This window comes from Trachemys scripta, chromosome 1, assembly GCF_013100865.1.
Source record: "Trachemys scripta elegans isolate TJP31775 chromosome 1, CAS_Tse_1.0, whole genome shotgun sequence".
NCBI classification, from domain to species: Eukaryota; Metazoa; Chordata; order Testudines; family Emydidae; genus Trachemys; species Trachemys scripta.
The window spans coordinates 335510050-335527219 of NC_048298.1; the positions used below are offsets into that span (position 1 = coordinate 335510050).

Below are 17170 nucleotides of genomic sequence, written 5' to 3' on the forward strand. Positions count from 1 at the left end.
TAAAAGGATCCTTTGGCACTTTTCTAACTAAAAGCCCCTTCCAGATTCCAGCAGCTTTAGTAGAACAGGTAATGAACATCTACGCTGCAAAACAAGATTCTAGAAATAGGCATTAATTAATGAATATACAATAACCTTGTCTGCAAAGCTGTGTTCTTAATAATATCAACTGCTGTACCATTCAATTTAACAGTTAACATACACCTCAGTGATCGTAGCTATTGTATCTGAGATGCCAAAGTATTTGCCTACACTTAAATAGGGAGATCTCTGTGGTAACTGGTGACTTTGTAATGGTACAGTGAAATACTGTAAGTCTTAGATGGTTAAGACTTGATCACTTGCCAACAGCTTAATGGCATAAAGCTTTGCTTTAGTACTTAGCAATAATCATGAGGTCAGTAGAGAAGTCCAAAATTCACAGCCATCATGCAATTTTAGCTCAATTTAAAATGTTTATTTATAACAATTAAAATAAATTTACAAGGGAAGCCCTTATTCTTGCTATAATCTTCTAGAGTATTTATGAATAAAAGGGTAAGCCCTTTTTGGATTTGGGTAGAATCGGACTATTTCATCCAGTCACTATTGATTTTAAATGGAAAAAACCTCTGAAGGTTTATTTCTCCTTTAACAAAATTATTGCTCTTTAAAAATTAAAAGCCAATAAATGAGGATTATTCTGGCCTTTTAAACCAGTCTTCAGGGTGGCGGTGAGAAAGCACTAACATTTTAGTCCTCAAAAGTGTACATACCTTAGTACGACATGAAAGAGTATTTTATTAAAAGGCTAAATCCCTAGTCATTGAGCTTTAAATACCAGAAAATGGAAGTGACCGATTAAGATAAAAACGTGGCATGTCCGTCCCCAGCCCACACCCAGATTTTGAGGACAATGGAGTGAAGCAAGCTGCAGTCCTCAAATGGTCTCAATGGGAAAGCTCTCATTTAGAAATTCAGAGATATGCAAGCAAGTGATTCAGGTGTTTGAGACTGAGTCAAAGATGGAGATGGTACCCAAAAGAAGAGCAGATAAGACTAGACCAGCCAGTGCTCAGGGCTTTGGGACAAACCATGTGATAGGAAAGGGTCATAAATGTATTATTTCAGCAAGGGAGATTTATAAGTCCATTTATACATCACTACAAACAGCTGTGATCAGAAGTGCCTGGTTTAAAAACTTGACTACAGTAAAAGGAAACCCTGTTCATGCCAGTATGAAGAACAACCACATGATTGTGATAGGACATGCAGAGCTAGGCTAGAGAATGACAGAGCAGAGTATCAGAAATGCAGAATTCCCCCCACTCACTTGTGATATCATAAACAACAACTGCAACAGTGGAGTCACGAATGTAGCTAGGAATCAAGCTCCTGAACCGCTCTTGACCTGCTGTGTCCCATAATTGCAACCGTACCTAACGAAATCAGTCAAACAAGCAAGAAAAATAAGAAAAGGTCAAACCCAGTGCAATATACCTACTTGTGATATCGTAAACTACTACAGCAGCAGCAGAGTCACGGATGTAACTGGGAATGAGGCTACGGAAACGTTCCTGACCCGCAGTATCCCACAGCTGCAACCTGATCTGTGGGATGGGAGAAAATTAAAAAAAAAAAAAAAAAAAAAAAAAAAGCCAAACTGCCACTAAAAATAAAGAGTAAATCATTTTATTTGGTTGGTTTTTAAAAAGCTAAATAAAAATATAACTCATGCAGGGGATTGTTTGGGACTGGGAGCAGTAGCAAACTGCCTCTCCTTGTGGCAACCCCCTCCATCCACAGTGGTATCTAAGGCCATCTCTACACTTATGGCACAGCTGCGCCTTTGCAATGCGTGTGGTGAAGATGCTCTATGCCACCGGGAGAGAACTCTCCCATCAGCAGAAAAACACCACCTCCATGAGCAGCATAAGCTATACCGGCGGGAAAAGTTCTTCTGCTGACACAGCTCTGTGCACACTAGTGCTTATGTCGGTGTAATTTACGTTGCTCGGGGATGGAATATTCATACCCCAAGCAACATTAATGTTGCAGACATAAGCGGTACTGTAGCCATAGCCTAAGCTGGTGTATTCTTTGCCTAAACTGGTCTAGAAAGGAGTCCAGAGGAATCTATATTTCACACTCACTTCCCACCTCTTTGTATTTCAAAAGTCCCTTCCCACTTCTAGAGGGCTGCGTTTTCCAGCCAGATAGGAGGGGCAGGAAACCTGAGGCACGTGCCAATCTGCACATCTGCCCACAGAAGGCATTCATGCTCTGCTGCCATTTTTCCTGGGGCCCAAGTGCATCACTACCAGAGAGGCCTGTACGACAAGGGGGTTGGAAGAATCGCATTCAAGACCACTTCTAAATGCAAGTCTTCAGCTGCTGCCAAGCCACTGGAGCGGCTACTAACATGCTTTTTCAAGGAGGACGAATGCTAGTCATTCAGCTGCATGTAAGGCTTAGCCATAATGCAAAGTAACAGAGAAACACAGATGACAAGGATGAAATTCTCTTACCACTTAGATTCTGAAAGAAAATACAAGATGCTCTATAAACCAGCATACATACATATATAGAAAAACATCTAAGGCCTGAACTGCTTTAGGAAAAGCATGCTAATTTGTCAGATCACTTAAAAGGCAATCATATTTATTGTGAGTTTACGCAATATCATCAGCTTGTGCAGAGTTGTACAATTGGTGTTCTACAAATATATACCCCACTGCTGTATTTCTTAATTAAGGATGTGAGCTAATTTTGGACCCTGGCGTTAATTTCTGTGGAACACTGGTTTAATTTCAGAGACAGTACTGTGCTAAACAGAGTAAACATGCATATATTTATGAGTTATACATATTCTGTTTAAAATGACATGTTAAACCCTGCTGAGTTGGGGAACACACTGACAGTTCTAGTCATGATCCAATTTATATTCAGCCCAAAGCCACATATTAGGAACTTTTGGGGGTGCTCCTTTTCAAAACCCCATCTAACAGCAGACTCTTTAAAACCTTCCCCCCAGCCATGCACTTTTTCCTCCTTTACTCCCCAAATTCTGTAACATATTGACTATTCAAATCAAGAATGACTGAATATGGCTTATTTCAAAACTTGTGAAAAATCTCATGTGGCAAACACTCATTTCCCTACATTCCCAGGTTGCCTCCACAGCACAGGCTAGAAGCAGGGGACCACGCCCGAGTCGGACACTGATCTTCTCCTTGGTAGCAGGATGGGTTACTTCCAGACCTCCAGGCCCTTCAGAACTCTGAAGGATGCTCACGTTGTGACAGATTACAAAACGTACCAAGAATAGCAGATTCTTTCAAAGTGACTAGAGAAAAATCATGCAAAAATCTTACTCACTGTTCGATCCTCCAGGTACATGGTTTTCGATAAAAAGTCAATGCCAATTGTTGCCTGTAAAAAAATTGTCAGATTTCAATAAAAAACGAAATGGGTGTAATCTGTTTCTCTCGAGGGTATTCAATAATTGTCATGCCAGACTAGATCTGGCACAAGCTGATCTGAGGGCCATACTTGTGGGATAGCGCTTTCCTTCAGTGGGATTTGTAAGTAAGATACAGGTTAGGCTTTTCCCACTTTAAGCCTCAAGACTTTTAAGTACATCCCTAAATAAGGTGAAAGAGATTTTGGCAAAATTAGTGCCTATTAGTAGCATAAGATTACAGCATAAAAAGGACACATTTTTAATTAAGTTAACCACAGTTTGAACACAACTTTGGTCATTTATTCCACAGACACGCATACGGCAGCAGGGTTTTCTTTGTGCCTTTAGACATTACTGGAGCATAGCAACAGAAATCCTGACGCCAGCTTAACCAAAATGGGGGGGGGGGGGGGAAGGAAGGAACCGTGTTAAAAACAGCTCTGGTAGCACTGATCCCAAGTCTTCATTCCCTTGGTGATGCTGCGTTTAATATTTAGTGCAGGATTGGGAAACAGCGCTGCAGCTTTGTGTATTGCAGGTGTGTGACTGACCTGGGACTGGGGCTACTAACACTACCATGGCTTTAACAGAGTGACCCTTGATGCGGCAGTATCATTAAACGATATCAATGAAGCCCAGAAGACAAGCTGAGTCCCTGCAACCTGGTATCAACTGAAACAAAACCATTAAGGGTCTAGTCTTCCTCGAGGTTATGGTAAGAAGGCTTCATCCTAAAAAAATCAGAGGAACCCCTATTCCAAAAATGCACCACAAGATCCCTTTTTATTGTAGGCATTCTACCATCTGCTAGCCACACTTCCCAATAGGTTGGGGGACAATCTAATGGGTGGGGTTTTCATGCAACCAGCCAGTTGCAAAAGGAAACTGACTAACACTGCATGATCCAACTCAGTTTCCCTCTGCTGCTCGCTGCAGTATTTGATGCACAAGACTTTTCTTCACTAGAGAAAGCCAGCATCTTGGGAGGAAGCCAGAGGGAGGTATATGAAAGAAACGAGGTTGATTTCCAACGCTGATGACCCAAAAGCTTTTCCATCATTAAGAATTGTGAAGGGTCCCAAAGTTTAGAAGTGAGCAGATGAAATATACCAGCAGTTCTCAAACTGTGGGTGGGGACCCCAAAGTGGGTCACAAACCCATTTTAATGGGGTTGCCATGGCTGGTGTTAGACTGACTGGGGCCCAAGCGCCACCGCCTGGGGCTCAGACTTTGGCCATCGCTGGGGGCGGTGGGGCTCAGGTTACAGGCCCCACGCCTGAGGATGAAACCCTTGGGCTTCAGCTTTGGCCCCCCCACTCGGGATGGTGGGGCTTGGGTCAGCTCACGCTTCAGTTCCCCCTCCTGGGGCCACGTGTTATTTTTGTTGTCAGAAGAGGGTCGCAGTGCAATGAAGTTTGAGAACCCTTGAAATATACAAATTGGGGGACCCAGTAGACTGGTACATTAAAACATTTCCTTTCCAGTGCTAAGCAAGCTACAAAGTTTTGATAAACAGAAAAGCTACATTAAAGTTTGCCTCAAGAAAGTTTCCATTCTCCCTGATATTTTACAGATTTCCTTGTTCAATTAAACAATATTTAATAGAGAAAAGCCATAAGATCTTGCACCACACACAACCCAGCGTCAAACCAAAAATTCAAATTGATCCAGCTGGAGCCACAGTAAAGACAACATCCTGGTGACCAACATAATTTTTTACAACAGGTTTAGTAAAAAGGAGGTTGAGCTCAAAGAGAAGACTGTCCCAGCTGCTTTGTGCCAGAGCTTCATGTACAACAGCAGCTCAAATGAGTCCGATTTACAATTTTTGGGAAATTTCCCCAGTCGAAACAAGTCTTGATGTAACAATGTCTGATGCTGTGGAGACCTTAAGAGCATTTAATTTGGAAAGGTCCCTCAACATCTGGACCCAGCTGTCATATACCAGCAAGATTCATACGCCACTAATCCACCTCCAACAGGCATCTTAATAAAAGTAATTCCTTGGATTAGCTCAAGGACATCATTAGGGGCACTTCACACTGAACAAAGACAGCGGATCAGTGGTCCTGGCTGAGGGATGGACTTGATTACCCAGAACGTTCTCCACTCCTTTCGCCACTTTGAGTCTTCTAGGGAAGAGGATGGAACAGTGGTTGTGTGGTATGAAGTCTTTACTAGCCTTTCCTACACCAAAAAGTAGGTATGTATAAGACCTTAAGTTGTAACCCTGGTAGGAATGCCAGTGTGCCTAAAGCAACATATTTCCCCACAAGGTATTAAGTATGGAGACTCCTTCATGCCCTAATGCCAGGTTGAGGGCTGGGTATACGTCTTGTAGGATTTAAGTGAAATGTCCTTTATGCATGAAAGTTTCCATCTTCATTAAAGGAAGTCAGATGCAACACAAATATCTCTGCATCCCAGATTGAGTGGTCTCTCATTAAAGTGGCATTGCATCTGCAGTATCTCCTACTCAAAGAATAGGAAATAACATTATGCTGTGTAGATCTTCATAAGCATGAAGATTTGATATTGACACACTGAGTAGAGTCAGAGGAGCTAAATTTGGCCAGCTGCACAGTTCTAGCCATGTAATAATAATATGTGAAGTGAGGATAGAGGGCAAGGGCAAGAAGACAGGCAGTCTAGGGATAGGTCTACACTTGTGGCAGCATGTAGCGTACCAACACCCAGCTAGCACTGGTATAAACAGCAGGGTAGATGGTGAGGCACCGCTTAGGTGAGTAAAGACACACCTGAACCCTGTGGGTATGTACCCTATATGCCAAACAGTGCCTCCCATGTTGACACTGCTATGTAGTATTTCGCTGCCTCCTCTTTGCCAGAGCGTTTCCCCATCGCAGTGAAAGATTCTGGCAGCAGGGAAAGGGTCTGGCAGGGGCAGCTGCCTCCCCTTGGCACAGCTTTTCACTGCCATGGGTAGCTACATCCCGCAGTGAGTCTGGATGCCACCTGCCTTTCTCTGCAGCATGTAGTTACGCGTACCCTACCCTCTGCCGCAAGTGCAGACAAGGCCTAAGAGTCTAAACTTTTAAATACAATAAAACATAAATTAAAGAAAGGACACAGAAGCCGGGCATCTGTTCAAGTTCCTGACGGGAGGAAGACAGGAATTGCAAGCCAGCTCTGGTTCTGTCCCCAGCTGCACAGAGATGGGAAAACCTGTAGCACGGATTAGCAGACTTGAAGTAAGAAGAATGCTATAAGCCTATTAGAGTTTACTGTCAGATACAAGAATAAGTGGGCATGAAATTAAGCTAAAGTAGAGCAAGAATAAGGGAAGTTTGGGTCCCATTTCTTCACACACAGAGGTGCTTCTGTTGGTTCCACACAATAACAAGTAGTTACAGGTTCTGTAGGTAAGAGATACGTTGAGGCAGAACTGCAAAATTAAAGGAGGCAGGTGGACCTAAATGGAATAAAGGGCCCCATCCACTGTAAGTATCTGTCTAGATTTTATATGGCCCACTCACCACAGTATCCAAGTATTTTCCTAAACACTCCTGTGAGGTAGAGCAATGTTATTATCCCCATTTTATAGATTGGGAATGGACAGAATACAAGTGACTTGCCCAAAGTAAGAGGGAGTTTGTGGCAGAGCAGGAATTGAGCCTGGATCTCCTGAATCCCAGGCAGGTACCTTTACCACAAGACCATCCTCCCTCCATTTCTACATGCTTACAGAATCATAGATTTTAAAGCCAGAAGGGGCCATTACAATCCTCTAATCTGTTCTCTTGCATAACAGAAACAAGGAGATGAGCTAATGTCTTTTATTGGACCAAATTCTGGGTGTGAGAGAGGCAAGCTTTCAAGCTATACAGAGGACTTCATGCCTGGGAAATGAGCGTCACAGCTAAATACAAGGTGGAACAGATTATTTAGCGAAGTAGTTAACACGTTTTAAGAGACCATTCAAGGTACAGTAGCCCATTAACACCTCTGCAGTCATAGGATAAAAAAGGAGGGTTAGTGGGTTACAGATTGTTGTAATCAGCCATAAATCCAGTGTCTTTATTGAGTTCCTCATTTTTAGTGATTAGTAAAGTTATGAATTTAAGCTCCCAGCTTGTCTTTTGGAGGTGTTGTGCAGGTTTCCTTTGAGGATGAGGACTGAGAGGTCAGTTATAGAGTGATCATTTTATGACAAGTGTTTTGCCCATGGGGGTATGACCCTTGAGCCAATGTACTAGTCCTCATGTGGTCCTTATGGTCATTTGAGTTTGGAGATCCCTGGGGTATGGCAGGTTTGCCTTATTTTTCTGTATGAGCTTGTGCAGAATAGTCATAGAACTTTCACTCAGTAATTGTTGCATCAAGCCCATATCTTGTGGTTGAGCTACCGCATGTTTTTTAGAAAGGCCATATACAGAAAGAGCATGAAAACAGAAGAGCAAGTGCTCAGTAAGTTGCTACTTAGCTTTTTAAAAATGTGGTCAGGAATTTGGGGCCTCTGTCCTTGGCTGGCCTTTCCTTGCTCTCCAGCACTGCATAATATATCTACAATGCAGCCTCTCCCAACCTCACCTGCAGGCAAAGGGTTCCATCCCGGTTATGAACATACTTCGCCAACCGTGACATTTTATTTCTCATGTGTCCCCTCCTCCCCAAACACACAGCAGGAAACCCTTTGCTGATTTGTAAGTCTGCACAACTGCTGCTTTCCTGAAACCAGCTTATTAATAACTGATGGGCAACAGCAGCACGCCTCTCACTTGGCGACTCGGGAATAAAAAACTCACACAAAGCAAAAAATATTCTATCAAACACAAGCTTCCTATTTATAACTGAACCTGACAAATATGGCTCCAGTGATTGGTTGTGGAAGCTTTCAGAACTAAAGAGTGCACCCAATTTTGTCAGAAGGGTCCATAAGATAAGCTCATCTGTCAACCCACCTATAGCTAGAATTAGCCAAACACAGTTCAAGATACAGTACTGAATGTTTGACTGGGCTCCACTATTCAGAACTTGGTACTGGGCTGCAGGGAATCTGGGTTCTAGCTCTGCCATTGACTTGCTGTGCGATCCTGGGCAAGTCACTTAACCTGCTGGAACTTTATCTCCCCCCCTCGTTATGTAAAATCTGGAATAATGTTTCCCTGCCTCTGAGTCATGATCATGTTTGTAAAACTAAACATCCTCAGGTGAATGGTGCCATACAAGTACAAAGTACAAAGCCAGGCACACATCAATGGCAGGTAAATTGAAACTGATTTGATAAGCCTCCAAGATTTCTCTAACTTTAAGTCTCACTCATTCATTTTGCAATCACTTAGTTTATTACATCAGACCTCTCCCCATGGAAACAGCTGCATTAACATAAAGTTTGAGGGTCAAAGCTCTCCAAGTAAAACTAGGACACAGGCTCCACAGAGAAAAGAATAGAGCTGAAAGAAAAAAGTACTGTGGGAAAGAGATGATTAAATAAAAGAACTGCTTTAACATGTCCATGTAATTACTGTGGGCAGAATCAGTAAGGATGTTTGCTCCCAGGAGAAGCTAATGTGTACTGTAGTCATCCTACACCATGGAAGCTTTGCTAATACTGCTGCTTTAATGGGAACTTGCATTTAGTTCTGTCTGACTTGCCTAGCAGCAGTGATGGAGAGCTATGGAGAGACAGGGAAGAAACCATTAATAAGGCTTTGGGGGAGGGGGGAAGGAGGCTATTGACAGAATCTCCCAAAAATGCGTTTACAAGTTTAAGTGGAGAACAACTACAGTAGTGGTGTTTTTTTTTGTTTTTTTGTTTTTTAAAGGAATGGATGGATGGACGGACGACTGGTTTTCAGGACAGGGACTGTCTGTTTGGAAAGTGCTTAGCAGGTGATGGGTGAGATGAGACTGTAAGTAAGTAACGTAATGTGGATTTGTTTCGAGAAGGGGCTCTGTAACAGTGGCACTTGGTTTCATGGTGGATGGCTGCCAGAGCAAACGTGCTCCACTTATGAACAAAAACAATGGTTTTCGTAGCTGCCTTGCAAGATCAACCTAGAATGCGAGAGCTGGGTTCTTCCTGGCTCATGAGTCAACCGGAACATGGTTTGCTCATGTACAGTCAGAACAGAATCCAGCTAACACACAGCTGTGTTGGCGCTACAGAGCTGAACAGAGTAAGTAGCAGCAACCACTATTTCAGCCTTCTGTTGCCAGCAGTCAGAAGCCATGCTGCCAGTTCAAACCCGAGGTGGGATATGAGAGAACTATGCCTGGACCTGTCCTTAATAGTTTTATACAGTGGTGCAGTAGCCGTGTTCGTCCCAGAATATTGGACACACAAGGTGGGGGAGGTAATAAAACTTCTGCTGGAGAGAGAGAGAGAGAAACACGCTTTTGAGCTACACAGAGCAGGAGCTAGACACACATTTTTTAAACAACGAGCTTCTCATTTCTCCCCTCTATGCTCCACAGACCCTCGAGTCCCAAACAGCTTCTTCCCAGTCTTTAGGATACTGGTTGATCAGCAAACCCTCACTCACTGGAGTCAAGTAGAGTCCTCATGTGAATAACGGTTTGACAAGATTGGGCCCATAAAATGCTGAGATTGATTGCATTACCTGATAGGTGTTGTCAAAGCTGTCATACATGAACCTGGTGATCAAGGAGGTCTTCCCCACTAGAAAAGAGAAAAACAGGTTCAAGGAACAGTTTTTAGTGTGAAATTAGAACAAGTGATCCAACACGGCATTCCAGTTTTAACTGGTATTCCATCAATACTATGCAATTAAACTGGCCAAGGGCAAAAGGGAACTCAGTTGATGTAATTGTTGCAATAATCACTACCATTTTTCTGAAAGCCATTCAGATATTTAAGAAAGTAAGTTAAATGTCCACAAAAAAAAGCAAGCAAATATAATAAGTACAACTACAACATTAACTTCAAATTATTGTTTGATTTTAAAATTTAGCCAACTGTGCCCATTCTCAAAAGTGACTTAGACCCAGATCCACAAAGGTATTTAGGTTCCTAGCTAGATTTCAATGGGAGTTATGAGCCTAAACATCTTTGTTCATCTTGGCCCTACTCACTTCTGAAAATTTTACCTCTGATCTCCATTAACTCACACTGCACATGCACATGACGTAACTAGCAGTCACTGTGCAGGAGAAAGACACTAGTGTAGTTGGTACCACAAGACAGGATGGACATGCAGTGGTGAAGTTGGCAGGCCCCCTGCTCACAAAACGCCTGGACAGGATCTAGTTTATACTCCTCAACACCACATTAGCTTCGGTCCACCCTTGTAGACAACACGTGTATTACCCCTTGCAGCATACAGTAACGCCTCACTTACAGTCGTCCCGGTTAACGCTGTTTTGTTGTTACGTTGATCAATTAGGAAACATGCTCGTTTAAAGTTGCACAATGCTCCCTTCTAACGTCGTTTGGCAGCCACCTGCTTTGTCTACTGCTTGCAGGAAGAGCAGCTCGTTGCCGCTAGTTTTTTGTCTGGTGAAAAAAATTTCCCTGGAACCTAACCCCTCATTTACATTAATTCTTATGGGGAAATTGGATTTGCTTAACACCGTTTCGCTTAAAGTCGCATTTTTCATGAACAAAACTACAACGTTAAGTGAGAAGTTACTGTATCTTGGATCCTGTATCATGCCATTGTTAATGGCTCTCCACCACTATGTTTATTAGTACTGGGTGTTTCAATAGCATTTACCAGAGATTTCAAAGCACTCTGTCAAACGCTCACGTCTCCCTGAGAGGCAGGTAAGCAGTAACATACCCATTGTAAATCAGGCAGGAACACGAAGCCTCTGAGTGACATGTCAGTGGCTAAGCTGGGATGAGGACACAAGTGACCTGACTCTCAAACTCCTTTTCAACCTAGTCCACCACTTGCTCTTATTTCTGTGCCAGTTTAGACTAAAGGAGTCAGTAAGAAAATAGAGGTGGAGGAGTGTTAGGCTGGTGAAACCAAATCCCTTCTTGTGCCTCATGAGTCTGGCATTTTAAAATCCTTGCACTGTACTTCTAGTGCTAAGCAACTGCTATGCACTGTGCTTCGCTGTTGTACTTCCACAAGCACCAGTGCAGTGATTTCCAGGAGGTGCAGAACAGAGAAAAAGGGAGAGCTGCATTATCTCCACACTCCTGAGCACCATAGCTGTGCCAACATAACCCCGGGTGCAGACATAGCAAGGTCAATGAAGAATGCTTCCACTGACCTAGCTCCTGTCGTTCAGGAAGTTCCTACAGCACAGGAAACCTCTTCCGTTGCTGTAGTCCACATCTACACTATAGGGTAACAGCGGCATAGCCATGGCACCGTAACTATGCAGCTGTAGCATCTGTAGTGTAGATATGGCCTTTTTAGCAAGCTGATTATTGTTCATTCACCTTACACAGAGGGAGGGCCATGGAGCCAAAGTTCAGTTTGCTTTTGCCCTTAAGTCACAGCAATTCAAGTTCTGTTTTCACATCAATCTCAGTTTACAGTTCAGGAACAGAACTGTCAGTCTCCACTGAACATACACTTGACATACAGCACCTGAAGACAGAGGACTGGTTTTAAACAAAGTTCTGTTTCGTGACAATATGTTTTTGGGGGAGGAGAATCAAAGCTGAATGCAGACAGCAAAGCCATCAATGAAAGGTAAAGGCTTCTAAAATGATCATCTCTGTCAAAATATGGTGGGGAGGGGGAGAGGGGGCAATAAAAATCCTTGCCCCACTAGATGGAGCAGTGTAATAGCTGTGCCAGAGAGACTCAGGATACAAGTCTAAACTGCCTATGGTGGCGGACTTCCCAGGTTGACAGACTCAGGCCTACTCTACACTACCGAGTTGTGTCGACAAAATAAAACCATCTTGACAAGAGGCGCAGAGCCTTTTGTGGCAGTTAGGTTGACAAAGTGTTGGTGTAGACACCACGCTTGGTTTTGTCACTGTAAATAGCCTCCAGGAGGTGTCTCATAATGCCCATCCTGACCACTCTAGTCAGCAGTTTGAACTCCACTGTCCTGCACCCAAGTACACAGGCATCTGTGTCTCGCACTTTAAAGGCCTGGGAATTTTTGAAATTCCACTTCCTATTTTACTTGGCATGGAGAAGTCATATTGCATTTTCCCAGGTGACCATGGCGGTTCGAAACAGCAAACGCTCTCCCATTTGGGCCACAGCTGAGTTGTGGGATCTGCTGAGTATATGGGGAGAGTAGGCTATCCAGTCCCAGCTGCGCTCCAGCTGCAAGAATTTCAATACCTATGAACGGGACACCATGCCGTGCCAAGCGAAAATTAAGGAATTGAAGCAGACATACCAGAAGGCAAGGGAGGCAAACCATCGCTCTGGTGCTGTGCTGAAGACCTGCTGCTTCTATAAGGAGCTGGATGCTATTGTAGGCAGTGATGCCACCTCCACCACCAAGAGCCCTGTGGATACTTTGGTGGGACTGGAGGCGGCCGACCGTGAACTTAACTCCAAGGGCAAAGTCGTGGATAAGGACGTTGAATTGGAGGACGATGCAGAGACCAGGACAGGGTAGTCGTTGGTGCAGTGAGTCAGGACCTCTTTTCCACTCCAGAGAAGTCTAGCCAGGCCCAGCAGTTCGTCTCTGGTGTGCATGACGCAGAAGAGGAGAACCCTGGTAAGTGATCTTTTTTTAGTTTATCCTGCTCGGGTCTCCCAGGATCACGATGAGCATTTCAACATCCCCCATTGGAATCTTCTAGTCTGGAAAGAAAATCTCTGCTTGCAGCTTTCTGTACAAGCCAGTGTTCCTGAAGATGTGTGCGTCATGCCCCTTCTCAGACCCACCCTGCGCTGATGTCAGTGAAACGCCTACGATGATCCACAAGTGCCTGCAATGCCGTAGAGAAGAACCCCTTTCTACTGATGTACTCCATTACAAGATGGTCCGGGGACAAAATTGGAATACGTGTTCCATCCATTGCCCCTCCACAGTTAGGGAATCCCATTGCCGCAAAGCCATCCACTATTTCATGAACATGTCAAAGAGTCAAAGTCCTTCATAGCAGAATGCGACTAATGGCCCTTCACACTTGCATTTACGAAGCCCCAACGGTTGACTTTCTGACTCCAAACTGATTCGGAACCAACTGGGAGCAGTCTGGATTGGTCAGCTTCCACACAGCGATTGCCATGCACTTCTCCACCGAGCGGGCAGTCTCATTTTGGTGTCCTTGTGCCACTGTGCTGGGGTGAGTTCCCCAAACAATTCCAGAAAGGTGGCTTTCTGCATCCGAAAGTTCTGCAGCCACTGCTCATCATCCCACACCTGCATAACTATGCGATCCCACCACTGAGTACTTGTTTTCTGAGCCCAAAAGCGACGGTCCACCGTGCGCAGCTGCTCTGTGAATGCAAAGAAGTAATCTGGTGTTGTTTCTTTCCATGGCATACAATAGGGCAAACAACTCTGATTCCAGTTCAGATTGGGAGCTCATGATATACTGCATGACGAGCCATGAGGTGTTCATTACAGTGCGGGATCCATCCTTTCAGAAAGAGATGGTGGGCGCACAGTAAACAGGGGCTGTTGAAAAATGATGCGAAACAAGTTGGAAGCCCATAGAATGCTGAGACAGAAAAAAACTGCATCATGGGATGTTGACTCCACACCCATGATGCGCTGCAATCCACTCCACCTTCCCACAACGCCTAGCTGCAGAAGGTGGCGAGTAGCAGTGGGATAGCTACCCATAGTGCACTGCTCTCACTATCCATGATAAAGCACCAAGTGTGGATGTGCTCCTCCAACAGAGGGAGCGTAGTGTGAACATGCACTAGTGATGTAATTATAGCGCTTTTTGATCTTCGGCATAACTTTTGTCGACAAAACTCGGTAGCGTAGACAAGGCCTCAGGTTTGCCGGGCTTGTGCTGGCACTTTAAAAATAGCTGTGTAGATGGTGCTTTGAAATTGCATCTCAGGCTCAAAAGCTCCCTCCCCTCGCTGCCCCCAGACTTTAGCCCCTGAGCTCCAGCCCATCCTACAACTTCAAAGAGCTGTCCACACAGCTCGGGTTAGAATGTTATCATGAGTTCCGCTAGCCTGAGTCTGGTGATCTGGGCTGGGAGGCTCGCTGCCTAGAGATCAACACACAAGGTCAACATACAGAAATTTAATTGGAAATATGAAGGAAACCAGTGAGAAAAGCATCCAGAGGAAAGCAGAAAAGGAGACAGGTGTGAGCCTTTGGCAATGTCTCAATCAGCAAAATGGAGGAAAAATACCCTATCATGTTTAGTTCAGTCAGATTCAAAAGCTTCATTAAGAGGCAAGTTCACACATTTAAAGCAGCGTTGGCCGGCTCTATTATAGCCCATGTTCTCCTCTAGGCTACAACACAGCCAACCAATGAGTTTTCAGACATCTTAGCCTGCCTCTTAACAAGGCACTGCATTCACATTAAGATAAAAAAGGATTTAGGGGACAACACATGCTTCCAGTGCAATGCTGTGGCAAAAAAGGCTAATGTCATCCTTAGATGTATATAAACAGGGGAGCAGCAGGTAAGAGAAGGGAAGTATATGGCACCAGTGAGCCAGATCGTGGAACAAGTACATATAGTTACACACAAACACAACAGAACACACAGTTCTGATGTCCGCTTTTTAAAAGGGATATTGAAAAATTGGAGAGAATGCAGGAAAGAGCAAAAGACGGTTACTCACCGTTGTAACTGTTGTTCTTCGAGATGTGTTGCTCATATCCATTCCATTAGGTGTGTGCGCGCCGCGTGCACGATCGTCGGAAGATTTTCTACCCTAGCAACACCGGCGGGTCGGCTGTGGAGCCCCCTAGAGTGGCGCCCTCATGGCGCTGAATATATACCCCAGCCGACCCGGCGCCCCCTCAGTTCCTTCTTGCCGGCTACTCCGACAGTGGGGACGGGGGGCGGGTTTGGAATGGATATGAGCAACACATCTCGAAGAACAACAGTTACAACGGTGAGTAACCGTCTTTTCTTCTTCGAGTGCTTGCTCATATCCATTCCATTAGGTGACTCCCAAGCCCAACTTAGGTGGTGGGGTCGGAGTGAGACATTGCTGTGTGCAAAACCGCTGACCCGAATGCAGCATCGTCCCTGGACTGTTGCACTAGTGCATAGTGAGCTGTAAACGTGTGGACTGATGACCAAACCGCCGCTCTACAAATGTCCTGTATCGGAACATGTGCCAGGAAAGCAGTCGAGGAGGCTTGGGCCCTCGTGGAGTGAGCGGTGAGGTGCGGTGCTGAGACACCTGCCAGGTCATAGCAAGTCCGGATGCAAGACGTAATCCAGGAGGATAGGCGTTGTGAGGAGACCGGTGAGCCTTTCATTCGGTCGGCTACTGCAACAAAGAGTTGCGTCGTCTTTCTAAAGTGCTTTGTGCGGTCAATATAGAAGGCCAGGGCCCTGCGTACGTCCAGGGAATGCAAACGTTGATCCTGGCGAGTGGCATGTGGTTTGGGATAAAAGACCGGGAGAAATATGTCCTGGTTGATATGAAATGGAGAAACCACCTTGGGGAGAAAGGCAGGATGTGGGCGAAGCTGCACTTTATCCTTATGGAAAACTGTATAAGGGGGCTCGGATGTAAGCGCCCTGAGTTCAGAAACTCGCCTTGCTGAGGTGATGGCTACGAGGAAGGCTGTCTTCCAGGATAGGTACAAGAGTGAACAGGTGGCTAGTGGTTCGAATGGAGGACCTGTGAGCTTGGAGAGAACCAGGTTGAGGTCCCACGTCGGGACGGGCTGACGCTGTTGTGGGTACGTCCGGTCTAAGCCCTTGAGGAATCTAACGACCATCGGGTTAGAGAATACCGAGGACGCGAGTTCCCCCGGGTGAAAGGCTGATATAGCAGCCAGGTGAACTCTGATTGAAGATATCGCCAACCCTTGCTGTTTTAGGGAGAGGAGATATTCCAATATGAGAGGAATGGGTGCCTGCAACGGGGGCGTGGCTCGTTGTTCGCACCAACAGGAGAACCGTTTCCACTTGGCCAGGTACGTGGTCCGTGTTGAGGGTTTTCTACTGCTCAGCAGAATCTGTTGGACAGAGTGCGAGCATTGCCGCTCTGCCTGGGTGAACCATGGAGCAGCCACGCTGTGAGGTGGAGTGATTGCAGGTCGGGGTGACGCAGCCGACCGTGGTCCTGAGATATGAGATCCGGACATAATGGAAGTGTGATCGGTGTCTGAACCGAGAGCTCCAACAGTGTGGTGTACCAATGTTGTCTCGGCCACGCTGGAGCGATCAGAATTACCTGTGCCTGGTCTCTGCGCAATTTGAGCAGTACCTTGTGGACCAGAGGAAACGGAGGGAAGGCATAAAACAGGTGATCTTTCCAGGGAAGGAGAAACGCATCCGAGAGGGAGCCCGGAGCTCGACCTTGTAGGGAGCAGAACATGTGGCACTTCCTGTTGTCTCGGGATGCAAACAGGTCTATCTGGGGAAACCCCCACTTCTGGAAGACGGAATGTATGATGTCCGGACGGATAGACCACTCGTGCGTTTGGAAGGACCTGCTGAGTCGGTCCGCTAGAGTGTTCTGGACTCCAGGGAGGAACGATGCCGTGAGATGGATCGAGTGGGCGATGCAGAAGTCCCACAGGCGAATGGCCTCTTGGCATAGAATTGACGAACGTGCTCCTCCTTGCTTGTTGATGTAAAAGATGGCCGTGGTGTTGTCGATGAGAACCAGCACACAGCGGCCACGTAGGAGATTGAGGAATGCCTGGC

At 45.3% G+C, this 17170-nt stretch overlaps 1 protein-coding gene across 2 annotated transcripts in view; it reads right to left on the reverse strand.

The window, feature by feature from the left end:
• RAB6A (RAB6A, member RAS oncogene family) overlaps positions 1–17170 on the reverse strand; it is a 99231-nt gene that overhangs the window by 24801 nt on the left and 57260 nt on the right. The window contains exons 2-4 of one of the 2 annotated variants that reach the window (XM_034759186.1): positions 10027–10085; positions 3358–3411; positions 1313–1418 (exon numbers count right to left, since the gene is read on the reverse strand). In XM_034759186.1, coding sequence (XP_034615077.1) covers positions 1313–1418; positions 3358–3411; positions 10027–10085 — 219 coding nt within the window. Of the gene's footprint in view, positions 1–1312; positions 1419–1483; positions 1590–3357; positions 3412–10026; positions 10086–17170 lie in introns of both variants that reach the window. The other variant, XM_034759187.1, reaches the window with a different exon arrangement.